Raw genomic sequence first — 22,597 nt, 5'->3', positions numbered from 1 at the left:
ATTGCTTAATGAACCATGCCTGTTTCTCAAGTCTAGACCTGCCTCTGTATTCTGGAAGGGCCCATCCTCTCCACCTTGATGGAACGTTATGGATCGGCTGACAGACGAAGGAAAGTGCTCAAATTATACAATTTTATATTCCTTCTGAAAAGCACTACTGGCTGCAAATAAAGAAGAGCAGTGCAATATTAATTAGTCAACAAATAATTTATGTTGGAGTTTCCGCGTGCCGGATCATGATAATCCGAGTTCATATTTCGGAAGAAGCAGCGTTCGCGTGGCGGAAGCGGCGGAAATTTCCAGCGGAGCATCCCCTGGGCGAGTCTTAAGAATATCGTTATGAACCTTGGACATTTTTTGAATAATATGGTATATGCATGATCTGACATTGCTAGTCCCGAATTGCGACTGGAGAGCGTCAGCAAACTTCCTAAATGGGAACGTAAGTGGAGCCTTCTGGACGGATGACTGACAAGGTCACTTTAAGATGAAAGGAAGATCTTCTAGATGTCACTTTTAGATTCCTGCTGCTCGAATTGAGCCTAGAGAGGAAAGGTGGACTTCGCCTCGCTTTGCTTGGCTCAATTTCTCTGTTACCCAACAATGCCAACATGTCATCACTGTATTGGTATGAACCAATCAGAGACGGTCGACATAATTCTGCTTCGTAGGTAGAGCTACATTGTCAAATGACGATCTTACTTCAACGTTGATGTTTCTAGGCTTTTACGTACATAAAGATTGGCATTGGGATGTTACATCTGATCGGATAGGCGATCAATATAAATAAGTGAGTAATTTCCTCTCCGTCCATTCATTCATCAAAACTAGCAGAAGAATCACCCATCATTCCTTTTTAACTAATACCGATCTCATAAATCTCTCCTTGTTTCAATAAACAGTTCTAATTGCCAAAATGCGCTTCACACTCGCTTCTGCTGCCTCCATCCTGGCCTTCACCGCCACCACATTGGCAGATGACCAGAAATCGTACCTCCAAGCCGGCACTAATGAGGAGTACCTTTCTGCCTCAATTGCCATCGACGGATTTACCCACTATGCGCTCCTGACTGATGCCAAGTCTGCCACTCCCGCTATCATCACTGGTCAGGGTGGTGAGCTCCAGGTCGACCTCAGCAGTATCAGCGGTGCCGGGGTAACTGGCCTTTTGACTCTCGAGGATAAAGAGGGATACTCTGGCCTTAAACATGCCATTTTTGGAAACCCTTCTGTTGTCACTGCTAGCTCCGGCTGGGACTTCCCGTCCACATACGGCAACCTGACTTCTAGCCTTGATGCCTTTCATGGATGGTATGCCTGCTTTGCTGCTGTTGGCGTCAAGCAGCTTTACTGGTCTGACTGGGCAAATTACAACGGTTCCGCCCCAACAAATTGCGAGAAGGTCACTTTGCACCGAGTTTTCATGTAAATAGATGATGGAAGAGTGAGGTTATCGCTGGAGCTTGTTGAGAAACGCAAATCTAACGGACTCATAGTCGCTCTTCTGACGCATTTCTTTCCTGCATCAAGCCTTCGAAGTCAGATCCTGAGTCCAGCATAGCATTTCTCTATCACTTTAGCCACTTGAAAATAAGCCCAACTTTTCATGTATATAGGGTCTGATACGACGTTCGTTATTATATTCTTGTATATACAATTTTTATCTGTCGTTTATAGAACCTACTTTGAAACCACAAAAACCAACGACTTAATTCTGAAGTATTATGAATACACCACTGAGTGTGAATTCTCACTAAAGCCCACATAGAACAAAGGAAATTCTTTCATACCTGCATTGTTTCCCTGTTAACTGGTATCATTCACTCACTTAATCAATAATGATGTTACCTGTATGACCCCTTGTGATACTTCAGAGTGTGATGCCGCTAATCGACAGATGGTATTGAGGAATATAGCAAAATGAAAGCCTACTTAACCGAAAGCCCTAATGTGCCCTAATGTCAAGAGGAAGAAAAGGTAGTACATCAACGGGCTTCATTTCACAATGAAATTGCGCAGATATATTTTCCAAGAACAAAATAAATGACAATCGATGTAAATTAATCCCTGGTTTTGACCCTTCAACCAACCCGCTACGCTAAATATGATGCAGAAAATAGAAGGAAACAAAACACTATAGCTAGATTCCTAAGAGTCCAGATCCACGATTCGATGCTCACAGAAACCATCGTACTTTGAAAGCATTCTTTGTTCTAAAGGCCAGTCACTTGTACTAGAGCCTTTGATATCAGGAAACAAAGGGCTTTGCTGCTGAACCGACACATGTACAGCAGTTTTTGCAACTATGGAGCACTCCGAATTGTCAACTTCACTACTGCTGCTGACGCTACCCCTACTAGGAGCGTAACTCCCTTTCTCGAAGGTAAAGTCTATGCTCTTTGGCATGTCCAGTTGAGGGTAAATCTGAGATAATCGCTCTTGTAGAATACTAAAACGCGGCGACTGGGCTCCACCCACTGTTAAGAGCAGCCTCTCGATGCCTGAGACGGCGTCGAGTGGATCACGGCAGCATAGCTGACGTTGGCGCGGGTCTGGTACGCAGGCAATCACGTCGAGAAGTGAATTTGCTATCTGTAGTAATTTTATTTCCTAAAGATTCAAATCCACATCAGCACACTCGACCTTCGTATTGTTATATAGAAATTGGATGTATACACACCATTCCGTAACCATGTGTCTTGATCGATTCGATGGAGATACCGGATAATGATTGAAGAAAGTCCCGTGCGATAACAAAAGGATAATCGAGAGACAAGGGCTCGTTTTTAGCTGTAGATGAGAGCATGAAATGAGCAGCAGAGTACTGCCACAATAAGGACCGAAGCCATGCGGATGTGGTAAGAATGTCCACACATTGGCTTTCGGAAACGCAAGTAGGCTTAACAGATAATGGCTCAATTTGACTCTGCACATCAAGTATATGCGTGGCTGAGTAGGCAGCAGGTGTTATTTCTAGCAGGTTGGAATGCATTTGCAATAAAGGGGGTTGAATGTGAACAAACAACCTAGCGAGTAGATATAATGCAGCATGACCCTCGATGTTGGACTCTCCTTCTTGGTTGCTGGGAATATAGGTAGTCTTCTGCAAAGTAAGTGGCAAGCCATGTTGCATGCAATATGTTCTACTAGCCGATTAATACCTGACGACTTGATGCAGACGAAGGTTGTAAGGGGGTACCTTTCTGTAACGAAGAGAATCCAATATATCCTCGAACGTAGTTCCCGCTCTGTCTGGTCATATTTATCCGACGTAATATCGGTAGAAAGACTGGTGATATCGGCATAGGCGATAGCCTCACGGAGTGATAATGTTGCAGCTGTGATATGCCCCGTATTTGCATAAAACATGTGTAGGAAGATTGAGGTAATCAATGATGCCAGAGAGGGCTCTGGACAGCTTGACACATTGGCTCGAACCATTAAACACTCTTTGGCGAACCCTTCGGCTGATACTGGTCTCAGGTTTTCGTTGAAGCCAGCGTGTGGTACTTTCAGTTGTGCGAGTGTGGCGGCACATGTCGCAGCGGCCAGCGCATGCGAGGATGGATCTGCTTCGATATCTGGCGAGGTCATCCGAGCTTTTAATTCATCTATCGACACAATCGGCCAGACACTGTACAGCCTTGCCCTAAACAAGTCCAACGTAGCACAATAAGCGGCAAGAGGGACCATAGGACTGCTTGCGAGACTTGCCGGCTCACCACTGGTTGGGGCCAGCGGTGGCGGATGTGTTGGTGATGTATGAATTGCATTTCTGTGTCTTTGTTGTTGTTGCTGCTTCTGCTGAAGCTCTCGTATCTTATTGCTCGTCAAAGGCCGGGGACCTTTAGGCCCGGGCTTTTTGCGGACTTTGAAATAGGTGCATAGTTGTGATCGTGATTTGCATGCCTTGCAGGGTGACTGGCGATCACACTTGACCCTACGAATCGAGCAGCTGTCGCAAGGATTGTTCCACTGCGTCACGGAAAGTTTCTGCTCCGGTTGCATAGTTCAAGATAGAGCGTCGTTCAAAGATGAAGTCGCAAACTCACGGAGAGTAGCTGTCTATTGATCCGCGTCGCGCGATGAATTCGACGATACCGGCGCACCTTATGATGGCTCGAATCTATGGGCTAGTAGTGATAAGCTTATACGATTACAGAGGTAATATGGCCATGCCCGTTACGGACGTAGTAAAGAACACGCAAACCGGAGGGAGATGGACAATGGGCAGCTATTATCATATTATCGCACCCGAAATCGCAAACAGGACGCAGAATTTAACGTTCAATAGTGCTTAATACGCGGGGGCGGTTACGGTATCAATACAGAGCACGGCACTACACCACCCCAACCAACACAGAAGACGACGCCGCGATGCGACCTTTTGCTTAGCCGCCCAATAGCTGCTCACGCTTCGATCAAGGAGCATTTGGCAGAGGACGTGACAATCTGATTCGGGATCTGTTTGGTCCGTCACGCGAATTTCGCAGGGGAAAATTCCAGGAGGCTAGGAAACAATTAATGCTGAAGCCTGATGTTAGGCGTTTCTCAATGATTACTCCACGGCTGCCAGCAGCAATGGAAACCCCCGAGGTTTTATTTATCACTGGCGCTTCATTCCAAATTCAATGTTTCGGTAGTACACACTAATATCTCTGGGGTATGCTTGTGACTGATTGAAACGCCCCCCGCACGGTCATTGAACCGTCGCAGTGACGACTCTACGCAGTACATGAAACATCGCTTTTCACTTTCCGGCTGACGTGTTTGACAATGCACTACTTCTGGAATAGCTGTGGCGGCCCCTCGTTTTCTCCAGCCAATCGACATGGCGGTGAATTCGAGCGATTATCGCGGCGACGATCTCCCCTCATCGGCAGTTGTGGTTTGGGGCAACTTCGTGATTGTGCAAGACGAAAAGCTAAATGGAAAACAAACAGCCACGCTCCCAAAAGGTTTCTTGAGTTATAAAACTGAAAAGATCGGTATATTTGATTGGGTATCTTGGTTTGCTATTCTCATTCTCGAAGGCGAATGATTCATATAGAGGACTGGAAGGAGAGAGAGGGTGTTTATTGTTACTATCATCGCACCCTAGAAATTCGGTATTAAATTTCGCAATGCACCGCTACACCTTTAATCACGACCCTCGTGCCAATACCGATGCGATTGTTGGCGGCCGGTCAACGGACAAATATCGCTTCACCGTGCTCGCGGACGGACTGCTTCGATACGAATGGGCGATAGATCACCAATTTGAGGACCGCGCTTCGGTCTTCGCAATCAACCGTAGACTACCGGTGCCAGAGTTTCGGGTCAAAGAGAACGATAGCAGTCTACAAATCATCACCAGCAGACTCCACCTTACGTACAACAAACAGGCATTCTCATCCAGTGGACTGCACGTGGTTGTGAAAGGCAATTTCCATTGTCACGGCAGTCTTTGGAGGTATGGCGAGGCTTATACTGATCTGGGAGGCACCGCCCGCACTCTCGACGAAGCTAATGGCCGGATCCCATTAGAGTCGGGTATAATGGCTCGTGGTGGTTTTACCAGTGTCGATGATTCGGAGTCGATGTTGTTTGACACCGACGGCTGGATCACCGTCCGAGCACCCGGGGTTGGCCGCGTTGATGGCTACCTCTTCGCATACGGGCATGATTTTCGCGAAGCAATCAAGACTTTTTACGCGCTCTCCGGACCTCAGCCACTGTTGCCACGTTGGGCAATGGGAAATTGGTGGAGTCGATACTATGCCTATCATGCAGACGAATATCTGGCTTTGGTTGATCGATTTCACTCCGAAGGAATCCCTCTATCTGTTGCTGTTCTGGATATGGATTGGCATCTGGTAGATGACCCTCGCATTGCCCAGGCTGGTGTGACCGGGTGGACTGGTTATACTTGGAACAAGCAATTGTTTCCTGACCCACCCGCGTTCATGAAGAAGCTTCACGAGCGTGGTCTACACATCTCGCTTAACGACCATCCTGCCGATGGTGTCCAGAGCTTTGAAGACCCTTATGAGGAGATGGCCAAGGTGTTGAACCACGACACATCCCATGGTGATCCCATCCCCTTTGATATCACAAATCGTGCCTTTCTGGATGCGTATTTCGATATTCTTCATCGTAGGTTTGAGAGCGAGGGAATCGATCTCTGGTGGGTGGATTGGCAACAAGGCAAGCATTCTCGTATCCCAGGCGTTGATCCGTTATGGGTTCTCAACCACTTTCAGTTCTTGGATAGTAAGCAAAACGGACAGCTCCCACTCACATTTTCTCGCTATGCTGGTCCGGGAAGTCACCGTTACCCAGTTGGATTTTCCGGCGATTCAATTGTGACGTGGGAATCGCTGCAGTTTCAACCTGAATTCACTGCTTCCGCCTCCAACATTGGGTTTGGATGGTGGAGCCACGATATCGGTGGACACATGCATGGAGTGAAAGATAACGAGCTCTTGGTCCGCTGGGTGCAGTACGGCACGTTCTCTCCCATCCTTCGACTTCACTCGTCCAATAATCCTTGGAATATCAAAGAGCCATGGAACTTACCCGTTCAATATAAAAGCGTTATGTCGGAATTTCTCCGACTGAGACATCGCCTTATACCGTATCTGTATACAATGAACGTACGGGCTGCTGTTGAGGGGCTACCTCTTGTGCAGCCCATGTACTGGGCGTATGCGGAGCGCGAAGAGGCTTATGAATTTCCCAATCAGTATCTTTTTGGATCTGAACTCATGGTGGTGCCAGTCACATCACCTGAAAACCCCACGTCCAGACAGGCTCTTACACGCGCCTGGCTTCCTCCCGGTCGACGACAAGTCGATATCTCGACTGGCATCGTGTACAATAGTGATCGGCTTCTTTGGCTGAGCCGTAAATTGTCAGAATTCCCCGTATTTGCCTCCGAAGGGGCCATTATTCCTCTCGATGTAGCATCAGAGCCTGGAAATAATTGCAAAAACCCAGATGGTATCGAGATTCTCCTTATTGTGGGTGCAGATGGATACTTTGAACTGGTAGAAGATAATGGGAAAGGCCAGACAGCTGACGACGTCCACTTTTTGCGAACTCCTATCAGGTTTGAGCAGAACTCAGGTCAAGTAACAATCGGTCCAACTGTTTCGTCGCCAACGTTCGGACTTAACAAAACAAACACCCGAGACTGGACAATTCGCTTAATCGGTCGTTACTCCTCATCTGTGTCCCCGTGGTTTTCTGTGGGACAGGGACCAGAGATACAGATTTCCCCAGAGCCAGTAGACAATGGATTAGTCTTAAAATTGGGCACTCACCAGATAACTGAAAGTCTTGTTGTCAGTGTCGGGGATGCCGACCCTCAACTCGACACATTCAACCCCCACGATCGCATCATGACATTTTTGCGTGAAGCCCACATCGAACTAGATCTTAAAGCCAGAATCCGCTCGACTATTGACCGGGAAATACCGTTGGTGGTAATTGTTGGTGAGCTGCATGCTCTCGGATTGGATGATGTGGTACTCTACCCTTTGCTCGAGACCCTTTTGGCCGATTCTCGCACCTTGGCTACTCGAGACTATAATTCCACGTGCTAGTAGTTGCAGTTTAGAGTTATTAATCATGTTTAGTTGGTTCTAGTGTCTGCTATCCGATTCAAAGTTTAGACTTCGAAACGAATGCAGTATCTGTAATGTGAAACTTGGACATAATTGATCTGTACGGGTAGCAGCCAGTCGAGTCCATATCTATCAGCGTCGTCATCTGTTATTCATGCGTCCAGGGGTCCCCGGGCTTAAGAGTGCACACCACGGAAAGACAGTGTTAGTGGCCCTATATCGGAGTATTCATCTCCAACAATGAATTACAGAGCACTTAATACCCAGCTAGTGTTCCCTCCTACTATTAGTATGCGTCTATATCACGGTGGACAGCTGACGCTCCCTTACAGAGCTATCTGGCACCGCGCTTAACGTCATCAGCCATATGTTTTTGGAAATTCAAAATCATGTTACGCGTAATACATCGCTTGATAAGCCACAATCAAAACGCAACCATAACAATAATGCAGCAAATATGTCTGTGGTATATCCTGTTGATAGTGGCGGGACTGTGACGATCGATGTACAGTGCCGCCATGAACAAAGAACATGTCTGATATTCTGTAGTACACATCCGAAAGGTTCTGTAAGAAAGTCACCACGGCAGCGTGTGAGTGGCTGGGTAGATGGGAACCTTAATGTCCAACAAGCCATACAGAAGTAAGAATGTGGCTTCCCTATTGACAAGGATAGGCATGCTCTCCAATGACAGCGCTCTAATACAGTGTAATCACGGAGTGTTGCGCCAAACAGCTGCACTTAGGTTGTTTCAGGGGGTCGAAGAATCGTAGTAATTTGGTTTAGTAAATCCTCCGTCTTACAGTAGTGCCCGATACATACTAATACAAACTTACAATGTTGGGATGGGTCAGGTCTCGCACCCTAACCCATGGCCACTGGCTCAACCCGATGAGCTATTTTAAGAGTTGATTTTCTCTAATAGGCTTGGCAGATCTACCACATTATTTTCCGTGCTTGGTATACATAACGTTACAATAGCCACGCCTCCTGACGCTGTTATGACAGTGATGTAATTCCCCATTTATTTGTTATTTCCAGCAGAGAAAGTTAATTACTTTGAAAGACGCTTAGGATCTCTTCCCTGAAGCAGCTAATAACCAATCTTCAATCAACCGACATGATGTGGCTTGAGTATCAGTGCAACTCGCACCATGGGGCGGTTTCGAGAAAAGCTTGGGGCACATTACTCCAATAGTACATGGTCCGAGCAGATCAAATAGATGTCGAAGGATGATTTATGAAGCCCATTTATCTGTTTATGAGAAAGTTTAAATATTCCGAGCCTTTTGAACATCAGCCTTCCACGAAATAGTGACGCCTGATCATTATGGGGATGGTTCTACACAGATACGACGCACAGCGAAGTCGAGCAAAAGCCAGCCAGTCCGCAACGGCTTCACCGATGGGGCTGTTGGTTGAGCAAAAGCTAGTGTGACTGTCGAAAGCCAAATTTGAATGTAATTAATAGCGCATTGATCCCGAACTTATATAGCGTGCGGACTATGATTATTGATCCTTGGGGATCCGTACTCCGGCTAGGAAGACGAGGCCCCCACAGATATTGAGACGCCAAGGGCGCTAGGATGTTTGTGAAATACACCAGAAAACTCAAAGCTTTCGTCAAAACTTCTAGGCGGATTTGCAGGTTGCCACTGCCATGGATTAGCCCATATCTGATTGGGGATTCCCTGCTAGCAGCTCTTGAGTTTCCCCCATTTATTCAAAGCACTTGGCACATGCCACTCCAACATTTCAAGTCAACGGTCATGCATGGAGTTAACACCGAGTAAATCCCCACTGTCACCACCACGTTCTAGCTCTAGGGGGTTGGAATTCAAAACAGAAAAAGAAAATAACTCGGGTTTATGATTTTAATTTTCACATTCTGTTCTATTATCCGAAACCGCATTACAAAATACAGATTGGCACCTTGGTCGGCCAACAATAACGCATACCATATGACAAGGTGGGGGACGATTTATCCAATTTCGAGAGATGTAGGTATGAATATGATATGCCTCCACATTATTTGGATGATCAAACGTCAACAATCTGTTCCTCAAATAAAAGTGTTATATACAAATCCCTAGCCATTATCCGATGGCATCCTTTCATATTCTGGACCATCAATCACAAAAGATGGATGAAAAGGCTCAGCCACACCCTATAGAGCAGGAGCTCTCGGCATCATCCACGGGCCTGCAAACAGACAGTATCGGATTTGACGATGAACATCTTGCTCTCATGTCAAATCTCGTCCCAAACCTTTCCGATATGATCAAGCGAGCTCGTCGTGCCGCTCTTTTTGAGCACCAAATGACCAATCTGACTGCCTTCAAGCTCTATCCAAAGGCGATTTTCTTTTCCTTCATTTTTTCGCTAGCCATAGTTATGGATGGTTATGATACATCACTACTTTCCTCTTTGTATGCATATCCAGAGTTTCAAAGGCGGTTTGGAGAAAAATTGGTCAATGGGACCTACTCGATTACTTCGTCTTGGCAATCCGGTTTACAGAACGGCACCCAGGCAGGTCAGATCCTTGGCCTAATGTTTGCCGGCGCCATAGCCGATCGATTTGGTTATAGGAGAACTATGTTCACCGCGCTGACCCTAGTCATTGGGTTTGTGTTTGTTCTCTTTTTCGCTACCAATGTCCAAATGCTCTTTGCTGGAGAATTCCTCTGCGGGCTACCCTGGGGCATGTTCCAGATTTTGACCACGACATATGCTGCGGACGTCAGCCCAGTTGTGCTCAAACCGTATTTGACAACGTATGTCAATTTGTGCTGGGTTACAGGCCAGTTCATTTCGGCCGGGGTGCTCAGGGGCTTTCTCAGTCGGCCTGATGAATGGGCTTGGCGTATTCCCTATGCCATTCAATGGGCCTGGCCTATTCCTATACTTGTGGGTGTATCGTTCGCACCTGAGTCGCCATGGTGGCTGGTACGACATGGTCGCGAAGAAGAAGCGAGACGCTCACTTCTACGGCTATCGTCGGCAACGGCTAGGGCTGATAGTGGCTACGACGTTGATGACGCCATTGCCCTAATAATTCTTACAGATGCACAGGAAAAGGTTGTTCGGCGTGGAACTTCATATCTAGACTGTTTCAAAGGAGTTGATTTAAGACGCACAGAAATTACCTGTTGCGTATGGATGATTCAAGTGTTCTGCGGTATCTCATTTGCAGGTAACGTGACATATTTTTTACAACAAGTAGGCTTTGATAACAATCAATCTTTCTCCTTCGGCCTTGGGGTGAATGGAATAGCCTGGATAGGCACCATTTCTTCATGGTTGGTAATGCAGCGTGTCGGAAGACGATCGCTGTATGTCTACGGCTTGGGGGTAATGCTTATCGTGCTAACGATGATCGGGTTTCTGGCAATTCCTACCAACACTCCGGCAATCAACTATGCCTCTGTGGCTTTAATGATGATTTATGTGTTTGCCTACGACATCACTGTGGGTCCTGTTGGGTACTGCCTTGTTTCGGAGATTCCATCAACACGGCTGCGCATAAAAACCGCAACACTGGCTCGTAACGCTTACAATCTTTCCAGTATTGGTGCAAACTTTCTCAACCCCCCGATCTTAAACCCGACTGCCTGGAATCTTAAAGGGAAAGGTGGCTTTATTTGGGCGGGGCTTTGTCTCCTCTGCTTCGCATGGAGCTTATTGCGTCTTCCAGAGCCCAAGGGCCGCACTCCAGCAGAGATTGATGTCTTATTTGACAGGAAAATAAGTGCAAGACATTTCGCTAGTGTCCCAGTTGATCTATTTCGATCTGCGAGTTATTGTTTGACCATGGAGCGGTCTCGATCAGAAAAATCATCCCACTAGTGTTTCACGTTATAAGGATAGTTATGAACTTTAGTGGCATTTCTTCGTCAGCCTTGTATTGTAACGAGATCTAGGTTTTCTATGCAGTTGTGAGAATATATTCGTGGCTTCTTCCAATATTGGTAGGCTTTGACATCAGATGTCAATGTCACCATCTTAATAATATTATTAATAATAAATCAACCATTTAGGTCCACAGAGTTTACTGTTGGCCGGTGGCAGGCTGAATTTCCCCGCAACTTCGATGGTTACATCGACCAGCCACTACCCTTGACAAGATATTCCATGCAGTGCTACCTTCATCTTCCAACACAGTCACCGGGCTTTCCTCTTGGTGAAGATGTTAGTCATGTTCTGGTCATGTCAGGAATTTAATGGAAACCTTTTTCTTTTATCATTCTTAATTAGTCATATCACACTGCATCTGTATATATATGTAGTCTATCACGGCTGTATTAATACCCATGTTAGTATTAACATTGAGCCATAATTGCCTGTGGTGCATCTGTAGTGTCGTTTCCAAGAACCGATCCAACTTTTAGGAAATTGCCGTCTTAGCAAATGAAGCCTAACCCAGGTTGTCTCGGCACCCCTGTCGGCCTTGTCTGCGGTTGTACCTGTCAAGAATTTCTTAGGACAACACAAAGAACACAAATCAATGAGTATATGTAGTCAGCCTTAAGAGCCAATACTGGTCTACTTGGCTACCTAGTCATACTATGGGCGTTGAGATGCTATCATCTTTTTGAGTCAAATGACATCTGGAACATTTAAACTGATTTGTTACCTGATAGCTCACAGTTGAGAAGACTACCAACGAAATTGGATCCGTTCATTCCATTCTAATGTTTGCGTATTTTTAATTTCTTTTGAGATCTATTTCAAATATTAGCCGGAGAAAAGCTATTACCGATGCCATAGGTAGCAATTTGAGCGTGGGGGTGCTTAACAAATTGATTTTTCACGTTACAACATAGAGCTCTCTATCACTAAGCCATTCTATTAGTTTTGCTTTTCAGTTCTTTCAAAAGAAAATTAATTACAAACACAAATATGTTTCTTCTTCTTAATTTCGGGGGAGGGAGGTCACGGTTACTTGCAAATACTGACGAGGCATTCTGAAAGACTAGAAAGCTACAAAGATGTCTGAAGTAAATTCATCTTACAGTATAATATATTCGAAACGGAGTATATTACAGTGTATGTGATTATCATTTAATATTGTGGTCTAATGTTGCGACGCTGTTTCTTCCAGCAAGTAACATATTCATCCTTATTGTCCTTGAATATGCAAACCCACCCCTCTTTTCAAATGTTTGATGTTATTCACACCACCATACATAACATTTGACGCCATGCAAACAGGAAATCAACTCGTGAGCCCTAATAAATTTATATCTGCCATTAAGGTTATCTATTAGACAACAGGGTCTTTAGTTAACTTTTCAAGTAATATATAGACTAAGACAAATTCAGACTTAACTTGTCAGAACCTTTTATATGTCTCTGAAGGATACATGCGTATTAACTACGGTAATTCAATGTTGATATAGCTAATATCACCATAAATATATCTTCTTATAATATATTTTGCTTCTTCTTTTCTTCTTCTTTTTTAAATAATAATCTACATAGATTTTCTTGGTCTCAGTGTATATATTGTAAGTTTTCTATCAACTTCGAACCATTCTGACTTACTATGGCGGTAAAATAGCTATCTCTTATTATCTCCAATTTGAATTTGAAGTTTACCACTGGCCGATGTTGAATAATAATGACACCGAATAGCTCGAGGTTACTCCTCGTTTCCGGTGCTGACTGGATGTGAAGGTATAATCCGCAATAAAGTTCCTCGACGGCTATTTTAGCCTCTTCAACACATTTCTCTAAATCAATACGCCAATTCTAATCTCACTGATGTTTCAACGGACTCTGTAACCATATTTATCGGCGGTATTCTAAAAAATAATAAGACAAGTTAGGCACCAAATGCTATTTTATAGTATAACCGATAGAACGAGAAATTCTTTCAAATGATAACGGTTATTATTGCAACTTAATAGACGTTATTGAATTTAATTTGCGTACAATAAGATTTAATATTTCATTTTGTATTGACATTGGGGCGGGAGGCAAAAGCTTAAACTGCGTGAATACGAGTTTTTTTCTGAATACGGTCGAGTCCCGTTGCGGCCTCGTATTCATTATTCAGCCTCACTATCACAGCACTCTTACCCTTCACATGTATAAACTGGGAACACCCCATACCATCTGTGAAAAAACCCAAGCTTCATATTCAAGAAGAATCCGGCGATATATTGCTTTATATCAGTATCACAGTAGGTAACCAGTTATATTATCATCGTATATGGACAGCTTAATTTTATACTTTGCCTCTAGGTCAGGATGCCGCTCATCAGTATGTATCCTACTTCTCTAATACTTGAACTAGAAATACTTCTGACACTACAGATGACGTACCGGGGTATATCGATAATCCCACAAAGGGAGTCTCTGCGGTATTCACCGTTCTTTTTGCCGCCTCTGGTATTATGCACACATGGCAGACAATGCATGTCTCTCAATAAACAGATTTAATTTGTATTTTGACTAAATGGGGATTTTAGTAAATACCGGTCATGGATTTTCACCTGGGTGGTTCCACCGTCTTGTGCCATTTTTGTCGCCGGCTTCATTTGTCGCGAGTATGGAGCACATCACCTTGGTAGTGATGTTTATACTGCAATGCAGGGACTTCTATTCACTGCCGTGTAAGACAATCTACTCTGTTTGAAAAAGAAATTAAACACTCAGAATATTGATCCTTTGTTACAGACCGATCTTATCGACCTCGTTATATATCTACTTTTCTCAACTTCTCCCCTGTTATGTAACCATTTTCACGATACGTCCGGAAAAAACCTTCGCAATCCTCGTATCACTCACATTCTCGACTCTAATAACGCTATCGGCACAGGGGACGTCGAACCTTTTTAGTACGACTGTGAATTCCGGTTCAATACAATCCGGTCTCGTACTACTCCAAATAAGCCTGGTTATTCAGCTGTTGTTTGTCGGTATTGTCGGTCTTACAACTCTCGTATTTCACTATCGCCTACGTACATATGGCCATTCCCAGCTCGATAACAACACGCAGGATGATATAACTAATATTTATGGCTTTGTTATCATCCTGTTTATCAGGGATACTTTCCGCACTGTGCAGCTTTTTAGGCCGTCAGATTCAATTATCTGGAGGCAGGAAGTGTTCTTTTGGGTTTTTGATGCGGTACCCATGCTTTTATATACTTTTCTACTAAGCTGGGCTCACCCAGGGAAGCATTTCTTGAAGGCAGAGCAAATTCTACGTAGAGCAGAAGCTGCAAGTCCGCCGCCAGAACCATTTGATGATGTCGAGGTCGGCACGCGGAGTCATATTGCACAGACTGGTAAGGCGAGATCTATTAAGCTGAGGGCTCTATCAAGCGACTGTATCTAGATGATTATCTTTAGTACATGTAGGACTTGAGGCCCTTTATTCGACTCGATGAAGTATATTCCATCTAATAATCAATCGATGAGTCAAATGCAGCATGTATGTATATTTGAATTATTATATTTTATTCATATTATTATCATCAATTTTAACGGCCTTGCCCAGCCTTAGGCTATGAAGGTCTCGCTTTAGTGGGCATAAGGGGACCGTTATGGGCCAGAACCCCCAATTGGACGCACCATGTGCACCGAACTAGTGCCTAAACGTTCAAATGCATTTCACTTCTGATAGGGGCCGGCAAGGCCCGGCCACCCTCCTCGTGGCCAAACGAACCGGCCTGTCAGTACCAAGCCTCTTTACTTTGTAACCACCCCAAAAATATCAGATAGAAAACGACGTAAAAAGTCAGATGAGTATCGAAATAGGGATACGTTATCAGGATATCGATAATCTGTGTTTGTGGTCATGTTTCTATTCCAGGAAACTGTATAGCATTCATTCCATGGCTGTAAGCACATCACCTCCAAAGTCGAACACACGGGCCACCACCCACACAACATCCGACATCCGTTTTATTCGATAGTACCTGTGCGTTCCGGGCGTTTGTTTGTCCCTCCCATTGGTAGTTCTGGAAGTTATATCATCTGCACAATACAGGGCTGCCCCGATTGGTTGTCTGTTAAAAGGTCTCCATATATGGTCCCACTATTATTCGCAATCCACCAACCATAGTAGATACGGGTCACCAATTAATAGCTACCATTGACTGGTGCATATAAATCCATTGCCAAGAGCCAGGACTTGTCTGGATCTGGCTGGTGGGCCCATGGAACATACATAAGTCGCCACTGCATGTCTTGCTTTTCCAGGCGCTGATTGGCCGGCATCCATCAAGATGATTGCATCCCCCTCAAGAAGAACAACAAACATCCATTACTAACACGCATCATTATGAGTACATCAGCGGGTTTCCTCGCGGCTACAATATTATGTGTGCCCTTTGTGTTGACACGTCATGATCGTCATCATCCTATCTCTAGCATGACGTGGTGCAAACGTGTCAACTCCACGAGGTCGGGGCTCTGGTGTTTCTTTGCCTGGTTCAGGGCAGCTTGGACCATGCGTTGCCTAAACTCGACTCTGACGGATCGGTCGGATCAAGCCTCTGGATCCCTGGGTAATAGCTCCGTGTGTAGCATGGATGTGTCAGATGTCTCACCTCAGGCTACCCCCGTGGAACTTGTTGGTCCATGACGTCGGATATTATTCCATAATGATGCTTACATTCGTTTATATAAACGTCCTATTGTAGCCCAGGATGTTCGAAACTGCGAATGAACGCTGATTTGACGGCAGAAGGAATCACTCGTTAATTGTCGTCCTCCATCTCACTCGTTGAAGATATGAATTACCTTGCAGCAGTGGCTGTTTTGGCTGCCGGGGTCAATGCGTTTGCTATCCGAGGGGATACTTGCTGCTTCGAAGTTACAGCTTCAGGTGGTACTTCGGGCTCTGTTGGTCAGTTGAGCGATGGGCAAAATCGTATCGGTGGCGGTCTGCCTCCCGCAACGTTTTGCATCAACTCCAGCGGGGTAATTACCGATAACAATGGGCGCGCGTGCATACTCACACGTAGGTCAATAGACAGTACATTGAGATTCTCATTCTGATACGATACAAATATACAGCTCCAACATCTCAGTTGCAGTGTGACACTGGTGCGACTGGTACACCTGGCTTCTCCGTTTCCTCGTCCGGGGAACTGGAGTTTAACGGAAACATCAATTTCAAGGCCTGCCAGACTGGAGACAATGGCTCATTCAACATCTACTCTAACCCTCCAAGCGGCGATGTCACTGGGTGCGTGGATGTGACGCTGACGGCCAATGGATGTCAGGCCCCCTCCTCTTCGTCTGCACCACCCTCACCTCCGGCCACCTCTGTCACTGTGGTCACCGTCACTGAGACAGTATGCGCTATCTCAGAAAGCAGCATTGCTCAGCCAACCTTACATTCCACTTCATCTTCTCCTGGTCCTCCACATGGCGGAACTTCCTCTGCCCCTTCCCCGCCTACTGAGACTGCTTCTTCCTCCAGCGCTCCCTCCTCATCCAAACCATCAAGCTCCCCAACCAGCAGTGGAACTGCTTGCCCGACAACTTTATCCAGTGGTGGCTTCGAATTCCCTCACTTAATTGTGCCAATCAACTCGGCTTCCCCGAACACCGCCACTGGTAGCCAACTGAACGGAGAAATTAGCACCACCGTTTCGAGCATCTTTAATTTTGATATTCCAGGCTCTGATTCTGGCAAGTCGTGCAGCTTGATATTCCTACTTCCTGAACAATCACAGTTGCAGACATCCTCGTTCACATTTAGTGGGGATGGAAAAGTCGATATCTCTGAGCTCAGCTCCCCTGCCACCGAGTCCACAACATTCAACAATGCCCCGTCAGTGGAACATGACTTTGGTGAAATCACCATTGCGCCGGGTAATTCGTATCATATCGCCTCCTTTACCTGCCCTGCCGGTGAACGCATCGGTTTCGAGATTGAGAATGCCGGGTCAACTAACCTAACTTTCTTCCAAGACTTCAACCCTTCTCCGTATGTCTCATCTTTCCCCGACTTTCCCCTGCCGATTTATGGTTCTTTGCGTTACTAACTGGCCATAGAATCGGTCTATATATTACTACCTGCTAGTTAATTCAGCCTAGTCTATTAACTACACACAACTTTGAACTAGTAATTAACAGGTTATGAAACTTGCGAGCTATAGCCACAAAATTTCATAATTCAAAAATGCGTATGAACCTCACGACTTTCCCTCAAGTGTTTGTATCATACACCCGACGATGGCATCGGAATAATCCCAAGAAATTGTTAAGAACAGCGATTCGCTTAATAATTAATCGGGTTGCGTCTGAACTATATTGGTTGCTCTCATTAATACAATTATTCTTTGCTTATCCTTTGGGTATCACTCATTCATCCTGTTGATATATTATCTATATCAGACCGTAAAGGTCAAGTAATCTAAAATAAACTCAGTTCTATTCAGGCTCTCTAAACATGAAGAAAAATATTTGTGTGAAATCATAGCTAAGTAGAGGGTCCCTTCTCCTCCATATCTCCGTCATTACTAGATCTCAAATGCCACACGGCCTGGCTCCATAGTTCTTTCCACACCCACCCTGGGTGGAATACTGTTAATGCAATAACAGCAATAGAAATCATTGCACCTTCTAGAACCATGAAGGTGACTTCATCATTGGCCAATGGGCCATGGAATCCACCAGAAAGCTCAGCACAGCGGAAAACCGAACGAACGAATATCGTGACCGTGGCCACAACCAGAGCAAATATAAAGTAATAAAACGACTTTCTTCTGCGAAGATCTTCAAACTGAACATTAAGACTGGATGGAGGGGCTCCGCGAACTCGAATGACGAAATCACAACACAGCGCGCCAAATAATGCAAGACTGAATACTTGCCATGATACACCAGCGACCATGATGTTAATTCCTATGTCTGTGAGGCTTTTCGTATTTGCGCTTGAGGCAATTCCGCCACCGGCAGCTTGCAGCAGCAATGCAATGATGTCGCAGGTGATAAATAGAACAGTGTAGGTTCGGGGACGGAAATAGGATATCGATTCCCCGTAAGCGATGATAATGCGGGAAAGGCAGAGGTAAATTGCTGCCGATAGGAATGCAGGCGCAATGGTCAGACAAACTAGGTACCTGCATTTAGTAATTAGCCAACTGATCTAAAAATTCAAAGCATAATCACATTGCGGAAACTTACATCAGGAAAGGATTCTGTGTAAAAGGATTATAGTGCATTTGCACTCGCGCAACATATCCAATAACCTCAAGAATCAATCCCCCTGTCATAGCGATGAGATAACTCCATGTTCTATAGCGAATGCCCATGCCAATTTGGCAAATCATAACAGCACCAAAGAGTGCTAGAAGTAAAAGATTGCCCCATAGAGATGGATCGTAGTCGACATTGGCTAGGCTAAGCGGGCAGGTTGATAGTGTGCAGAGATCTGGGTTCTCGAAAAGCGTGATATTCGTGTTGCTCATGATGCGTTAAAGATTTTCGGTACGGCTGATTGAAAAAGAATATCAATACTTTGAATGGAATGTTTGGCTAATTGATGAATTGGCTTTATTTTCTTTTCTTTGTATTCCGCCAAAATGAAAGTCGGATAGAGTATCTTTATACCCTTGACCGAGAGTGCACGGTTTGAATTGATACAAACTTAAACAATATTGATGACTAAAAATAAATGCCCGAAGCTCTGAAGTCAGCATCAAAGCCTCAATATGGCACATCTAGGCATCCTTATTACCTGCATTTTGTTTCGATCTAATTATCTCCGATCCGACGATTGTGGCTTGTACAATCATCTACATGACAAGCCAAATAAACGCGAGTCATGATTGGTTCCTTGTCCGTGCGCGGATCGGAGTTATGCTTAGCTTGGCCAGTCAATTCAGCACTTGAGAACAGCTGTGATTGCAAGGCTTGGCTTACGATTTGATTGGATCGTCCCTTTCGAAAACATTGCGCGTCTGCGTCTGTGGGTTTTCTTTTTCTTGCCAACACTATGATGATATCAGCGCTATGATATTAGTTAGTTAATTAGGCTACACGGTTACCAAATATAGATCTCTCAGGTAAATTTTCCGTCTTATTAATTCGTTTATTCAATGATGATTCTTGGCTTCCATTTCTATTCACTTCAGGGGTTATTAAATTATGAGACCAACATCAGTTGAAGGTATGATTTTTCTAATTATTCATTCTGCGATCAAAGGGCCTCTAATATGTTACCAGCATGACAGCACAGAACCCCTCCTAAAATCACAATCACCTAATATACAAAATGTAGCGAAGAAAATATATGCTGAAGGGTAACAGCTGTAAGCGGTCTATTACTGCGTGTGACGCCCGTACGAGGAAAGAGTAAAGTTAAAGTATATAGGCGCCATATGGAGCAGGCGACAAGGATGATTGATGCCTGGCGCCTTAATCCCCTAGAACTCACAGGCTCGTAACTGTCATGACTCAGAAGCTCGGTACGGTCGTGGAAACTGAGTAAATAAATAAATGAATGTTGGCCAGTTATCATGTTGAGTCTTGACATTTGAGTTGTAGAAATTGCATCGTTGCGCCGTGCAGGCTTCTGCCGGTTTCGGCCAACGATAGCCGGGACCGGTATTACACCGCCATGCCATTCATTATAAAAAGAGAGAGAAGGATACAACAGGGCAAAATAAGTCCATTGTGATTATTCATGGGACGAAGAAGCTGAAGCTACTCTTCAAGAAGCGTGCAGAAATGATCGAGACTATCCCCAGTCAACAACAAAAGGATACACAACAACCAGAGACAAGCGGCAATATACAACCTGATTCGGTACAAGAAGCTGCACATTCCGAACTCCAACATAATGCAAAGGAAGTGGAAACATACTCCATTGAAAATGCTCCATACTGCATTTTACCCGAGCGTGAAAAGGTAACCCTAATGATACTTGCCTCTTTCGCCGCCATCATCTCGCCCATGTCCAGCAGTATCTATTTCCCAGCAATCAATAATATTGCGAAAGACTTGAATGTATCAATTACTTTGATCAATTTAACGGTTACGACATACTTGGTGAGGTCTAAAGCTAGATATCAAATCGTCATACCATGTGGGCTAATATAATCCTTCAGATCTTGCAAGGAATTGCACCATCACTCATTGCAAACTTTTCGGATATACACGGCAGACGCCCTGCATATTTGATATGCTTTACTATTTACATAGCAGCAAATATTGGGTTGGCGCTACAATCATCATATGCGGCCCTCATGGTGCTCCGTTGTCTGCAAAGCTCGGGGAGTAGTGGTACCATAGCCCTCGGCAGTGCAACCGTATCTGATCTATCAACCCGAGCCGAGCGAGGAAAATATATTGGTTATGCAACAATGGGTGTTACACTCGGACCAGCCTTGGGACCGGTCATTGGAGGCTTGTTAGACCACTTTCTTGGCTGGCGATGGATATTTTGGTTTCTGGTCATTCTGTCCAGCGCCTTCGGGGCAACAGTTGCTATTATTTATCCTGAAACATGCCGGGCAGTAGTTGGAAATGGTTCCGTGCCGGCTCCTAAGTGGAATCGTTCCGTGTATCAAGTCGTGAAAAGTAATTTATGCCCGCAAAAGATGTTCACTGGGCCGCCAAATTATGACACTTTACAGAATAGGAATAAACGCCGTGCAAATCCTCTAGCTTCCGCTATGATTGCGACAGAGAAGGAAGCTTTCTTTATTTTGATATACGGCTCACTCTTATATGCTGGATTCATGTCTGTCTTGAGCACACTGACATCCGAGCTACAGCTTCGCTTCGATTTCAACTCCATTCAAATTGGCTTATGTTACCTTCCACTGGGCTTCGGCAGCTTAACTTCCCGATGGACAGTGGGGTTTCTGCTGGATAAGAACTTCAAGAGAGAAGCCAGGCGCCAAGGACTACCCATTGTGAAAAACAGGCAACAAGAAATTGAGAAATTCAATATTGAAATTGCTAGATTGACCATTACAATTCCACTGGTGTACATTGGTGCCTTATGTCTTATCGCATATGGTTGGGTTATGGAGTACAAAACGTCACTGGCCGGACCAATGGTGACGCTCTTTTTCATGGGCCATTGCATTACAGGAGCTTTTAGCTCGCTCAATACATTGATTGTTGACACTCATCGTCAAAGTCCGGCTACAGCAGTGGCAGCAAATAATCTATGGAGGTGCCTGGTTGGAGCCGGGGCTATTGCAATAGCAGCGCCATTGATTGATCGCATTGGAATAGGCTGGACAGCAACTTTTATTGCTTTCCTGTGGATATTTTTCAGTCCGATTATGTGGGCTGTATATAAATGGGGGTATGCGTGGCGAGAAAAATCCCGGCTTGAGGAACAGGAGAGGACCAGCACAACCCAAGGAAACAGAGAGCTCTGAATTGATGTTAGCCATCGTAAAATCTTCGGCAAAAAATCAATTTCCACAATTTTTACGTCAAGTACATATATCAGTTATGAATATGTCACATCGAGAAATATGATTTGACGCCCTTTCCAAATATCAACGTGAAAGCGACACGATATTCAAATTCGGTTGATCAAACACCATCGACTCTTTAATAACAGATATACACCGAGAATGACGTGAGACAAGCATGCTGCATGAAATCGAGAAAGCTATAGAATATTCGGGCACATAACCCCTAGTTATCAAGCTACAATTACATCATGCAGCCCGCCAAGACGGAAAGTAACGGGCCTAACCAATGGCGTTCATTCCGCAATATCAATGGGTATGCTGTAGCATTTTAACCCACTTAGACATGATAATTTGGTCCTTCTGGTCTGGGATTGGCCTAGATCCAAACGTAGAATTAAGCTTCATTTCTAGCTTGCCTTGAGTATAGTCGTATTTTCATGGAATAGTGCTTCGTGAGGTTGAATACCTTGTGACTTGAGACTCCGTCGCTGTCCTCAAAGTTGTGCCGTTTCTTTGAATCGGCGTAGTTGTTAACGGAAGCTGCAAGAAGGACATGACAAAGGCTACCGAGTCAATTATTGA

General features: G+C 44.8%; 7 protein-coding genes across 7 annotated transcripts; 5 read left to right on the top strand and 2 right to left on the bottom strand.

The window, feature by feature from the left end:
• Positions 1–916: 916 nt before the first annotated feature.
• On the top strand, positions 917–1,429 carry BGW36DRAFT_365008 (uncharacterized protein; the record flags this gene model as incomplete). The annotated part of the gene is made up of 1 exon (XM_046214614.1): positions 917–1,429. The coding sequence occupies one exon, from the start codon at positions 917–919 to the stop codon at positions 1,427–1,429; it is 513 nt and encodes a 170-aa protein (XP_046066571.1).
• Positions 1,430–1,759: 330 nt separating this feature from the next.
• BGW36DRAFT_390521 (uncharacterized protein) lies at positions 1,760–4,229 on the bottom strand. Its single transcript, XM_046217491.1, has 3 exons — positions 3,200–4,229; positions 2,681–3,143; positions 1,760–2,610 (listed from the first exon to the last, which is right to left on the bottom strand). Exons 1-3 carry the CDS (start codon positions 4,006–4,008, stop codon positions 2,149–2,151), a joined length of 1,734 nt encoding a protein of 577 aa, XP_046066570.1. The 5' UTR covers positions 4,009–4,229; the 3' UTR covers positions 1,760–2,148.
• An 894-nt stretch (positions 4,230–5,123) lies between these two features.
• BGW36DRAFT_401652 (putative alpha-xylosidase) lies at positions 5,124–7,586 on the top strand (the record flags this gene model as incomplete). The annotated part of the gene is made up of 1 exon (XM_046218769.1): positions 5,124–7,586. One exon carries the CDS (start codon positions 5,124–5,126, stop codon positions 7,584–7,586), a length of 2,463 nt encoding a protein of 820 aa, XP_046066569.1.
• Positions 7,587–9,244: 1,658 nt separating this feature from the next.
• On the top strand, positions 9,245–11,563 carry BGW36DRAFT_390518 (putative maltose permease). Its single transcript, XM_046217490.1, has one exon. The coding sequence runs from the start codon at positions 9,711–9,713 to the stop codon at positions 11,454–11,456; it is 1,746 nt and encodes a 581-aa protein (XP_046066568.1). The 5' UTR covers positions 9,245–9,710; the 3' UTR covers positions 11,457–11,563.
• A 4,556-nt stretch (positions 11,564–16,119) lies between these two features.
• On the top strand, positions 16,120–17,855 carry BGW36DRAFT_69349 (ubiquitin 3 binding protein But2 C-terminal domain-containing protein). The gene is made up of 3 exons (XM_046222522.1): positions 16,120–16,584; positions 16,641–17,559; positions 17,628–17,855. Exons 1-3 carry the CDS (start codon positions 16,356–16,358, stop codon positions 17,653–17,655), a joined length of 1,176 nt encoding a protein of 391 aa, XP_046066567.1. The 5' UTR covers positions 16,120–16,355; the 3' UTR covers positions 17,656–17,855.
• Positions 17,856–18,016: 161 nt separating this feature from the next.
• BGW36DRAFT_412092 (putative RTA1 domain protein) lies at positions 18,017–19,205 on the bottom strand. The gene is made up of 2 exons (XM_046219199.1): positions 18,762–19,205; positions 18,017–18,697 (listed from the first exon to the last, which is right to left on the bottom strand). Exons 1-2 carry the CDS (start codon positions 19,043–19,045, stop codon positions 18,055–18,057), a joined length of 927 nt encoding a protein of 308 aa, XP_046066566.1. The 5' UTR covers positions 19,046–19,205; the 3' UTR covers positions 18,017–18,054.
• A 936-nt stretch (positions 19,206–20,141) lies between these two features.
• Positions 20,142–22,167, top strand: BGW36DRAFT_390512 (putative MFS transporter). The gene is made up of 2 exons (XM_046217489.1): positions 20,142–20,627; positions 20,687–22,167. Exons 1-2 carry the CDS (start codon positions 20,307–20,309, stop codon positions 21,971–21,973), a joined length of 1,608 nt encoding a protein of 535 aa, XP_046066565.1. The 5' UTR covers positions 20,142–20,306; the 3' UTR covers positions 21,974–22,167.
• The last annotated feature ends 430 nt before the right edge of the window (positions 22,168–22,597 follow it).

This window comes from Talaromyces proteolyticus (genome assembly GCF_021365285.1).
Source record: "Talaromyces proteolyticus strain PMI_201 chromosome Unknown BGW36scaffold_14, whole genome shotgun sequence".
Taxonomy (NCBI): domain Eukaryota; kingdom Fungi; phylum Ascomycota; class Eurotiomycetes; order Eurotiales; family Trichocomaceae; genus Talaromyces; species Talaromyces proteolyticus.
The sequence above is the reverse complement of the archived record's forward strand: the minus strand, read 5'-3'. Positions and strand labels throughout refer to the sequence as shown.

Coding starts and splice junctions, on each gene's coding strand:
- BGW36DRAFT_390521 (XM_046217491.1), bottom strand. CDS start 4,008: ATGCAACCGGAGCAGAAACTTTCCGTGACGCAGTGGAACAATCCTTGC. Junction 3,144..3,199: donor ATTCTCTTCGTTACAGAAAG/GTACCCCCTTAC, acceptor ATCGGCTAGTAG/AACATATTGCATGCAACATG. Junction 2,611..2,680: donor AGACACATGGTTACGGAATG/GTGTGTATACAT, acceptor TTGAATCTTTAG/GAAATAAAATTACTACAGAT.
- BGW36DRAFT_390518 (XM_046217490.1), top strand. CDS start 9,711: ATGGCATCCTTTCATATTCTGGACCATCAATCACAAAAGATGGATGAA.
- BGW36DRAFT_69349 (XM_046222522.1), top strand. CDS start 16,356: ATGAATTACCTTGCAGCAGTGGCTGTTTTGGCTGCCGGGGTCAATGCG. Junction 16,585..16,640: donor GCGCGCGTGCATACTCACAC/GTAGGTCAATAG, acceptor ACAAATATACAG/CTCCAACATCTCAGTTGCAG. Junction 17,560..17,627: donor CAAGACTTCAACCCTTCTCC/GTATGTCTCATC, acceptor AACTGGCCATAG/AATCGGTCTATATATTACTA.
- BGW36DRAFT_412092 (XM_046219199.1), bottom strand. CDS start 19,045: ATGAGCAACACGAATATCACGCTTTTCGAGAACCCAGATCTCTGCACA. Junction 18,698..18,761: donor ACACAGAATCCTTTCCTGAT/GTAAGTTTCCGC, acceptor TACTAAATGCAG/GTACCTAGTTTGTCTGACCA.
- BGW36DRAFT_390512 (XM_046217489.1), top strand. CDS start 20,307: ATGATCGAGACTATCCCCAGTCAACAACAAAAGGATACACAACAACCA. Junction 20,628..20,686: donor TAACGGTTACGACATACTTG/GTGAGGTCTAAA, acceptor ATAATCCTTCAG/ATCTTGCAAGGAATTGCACC.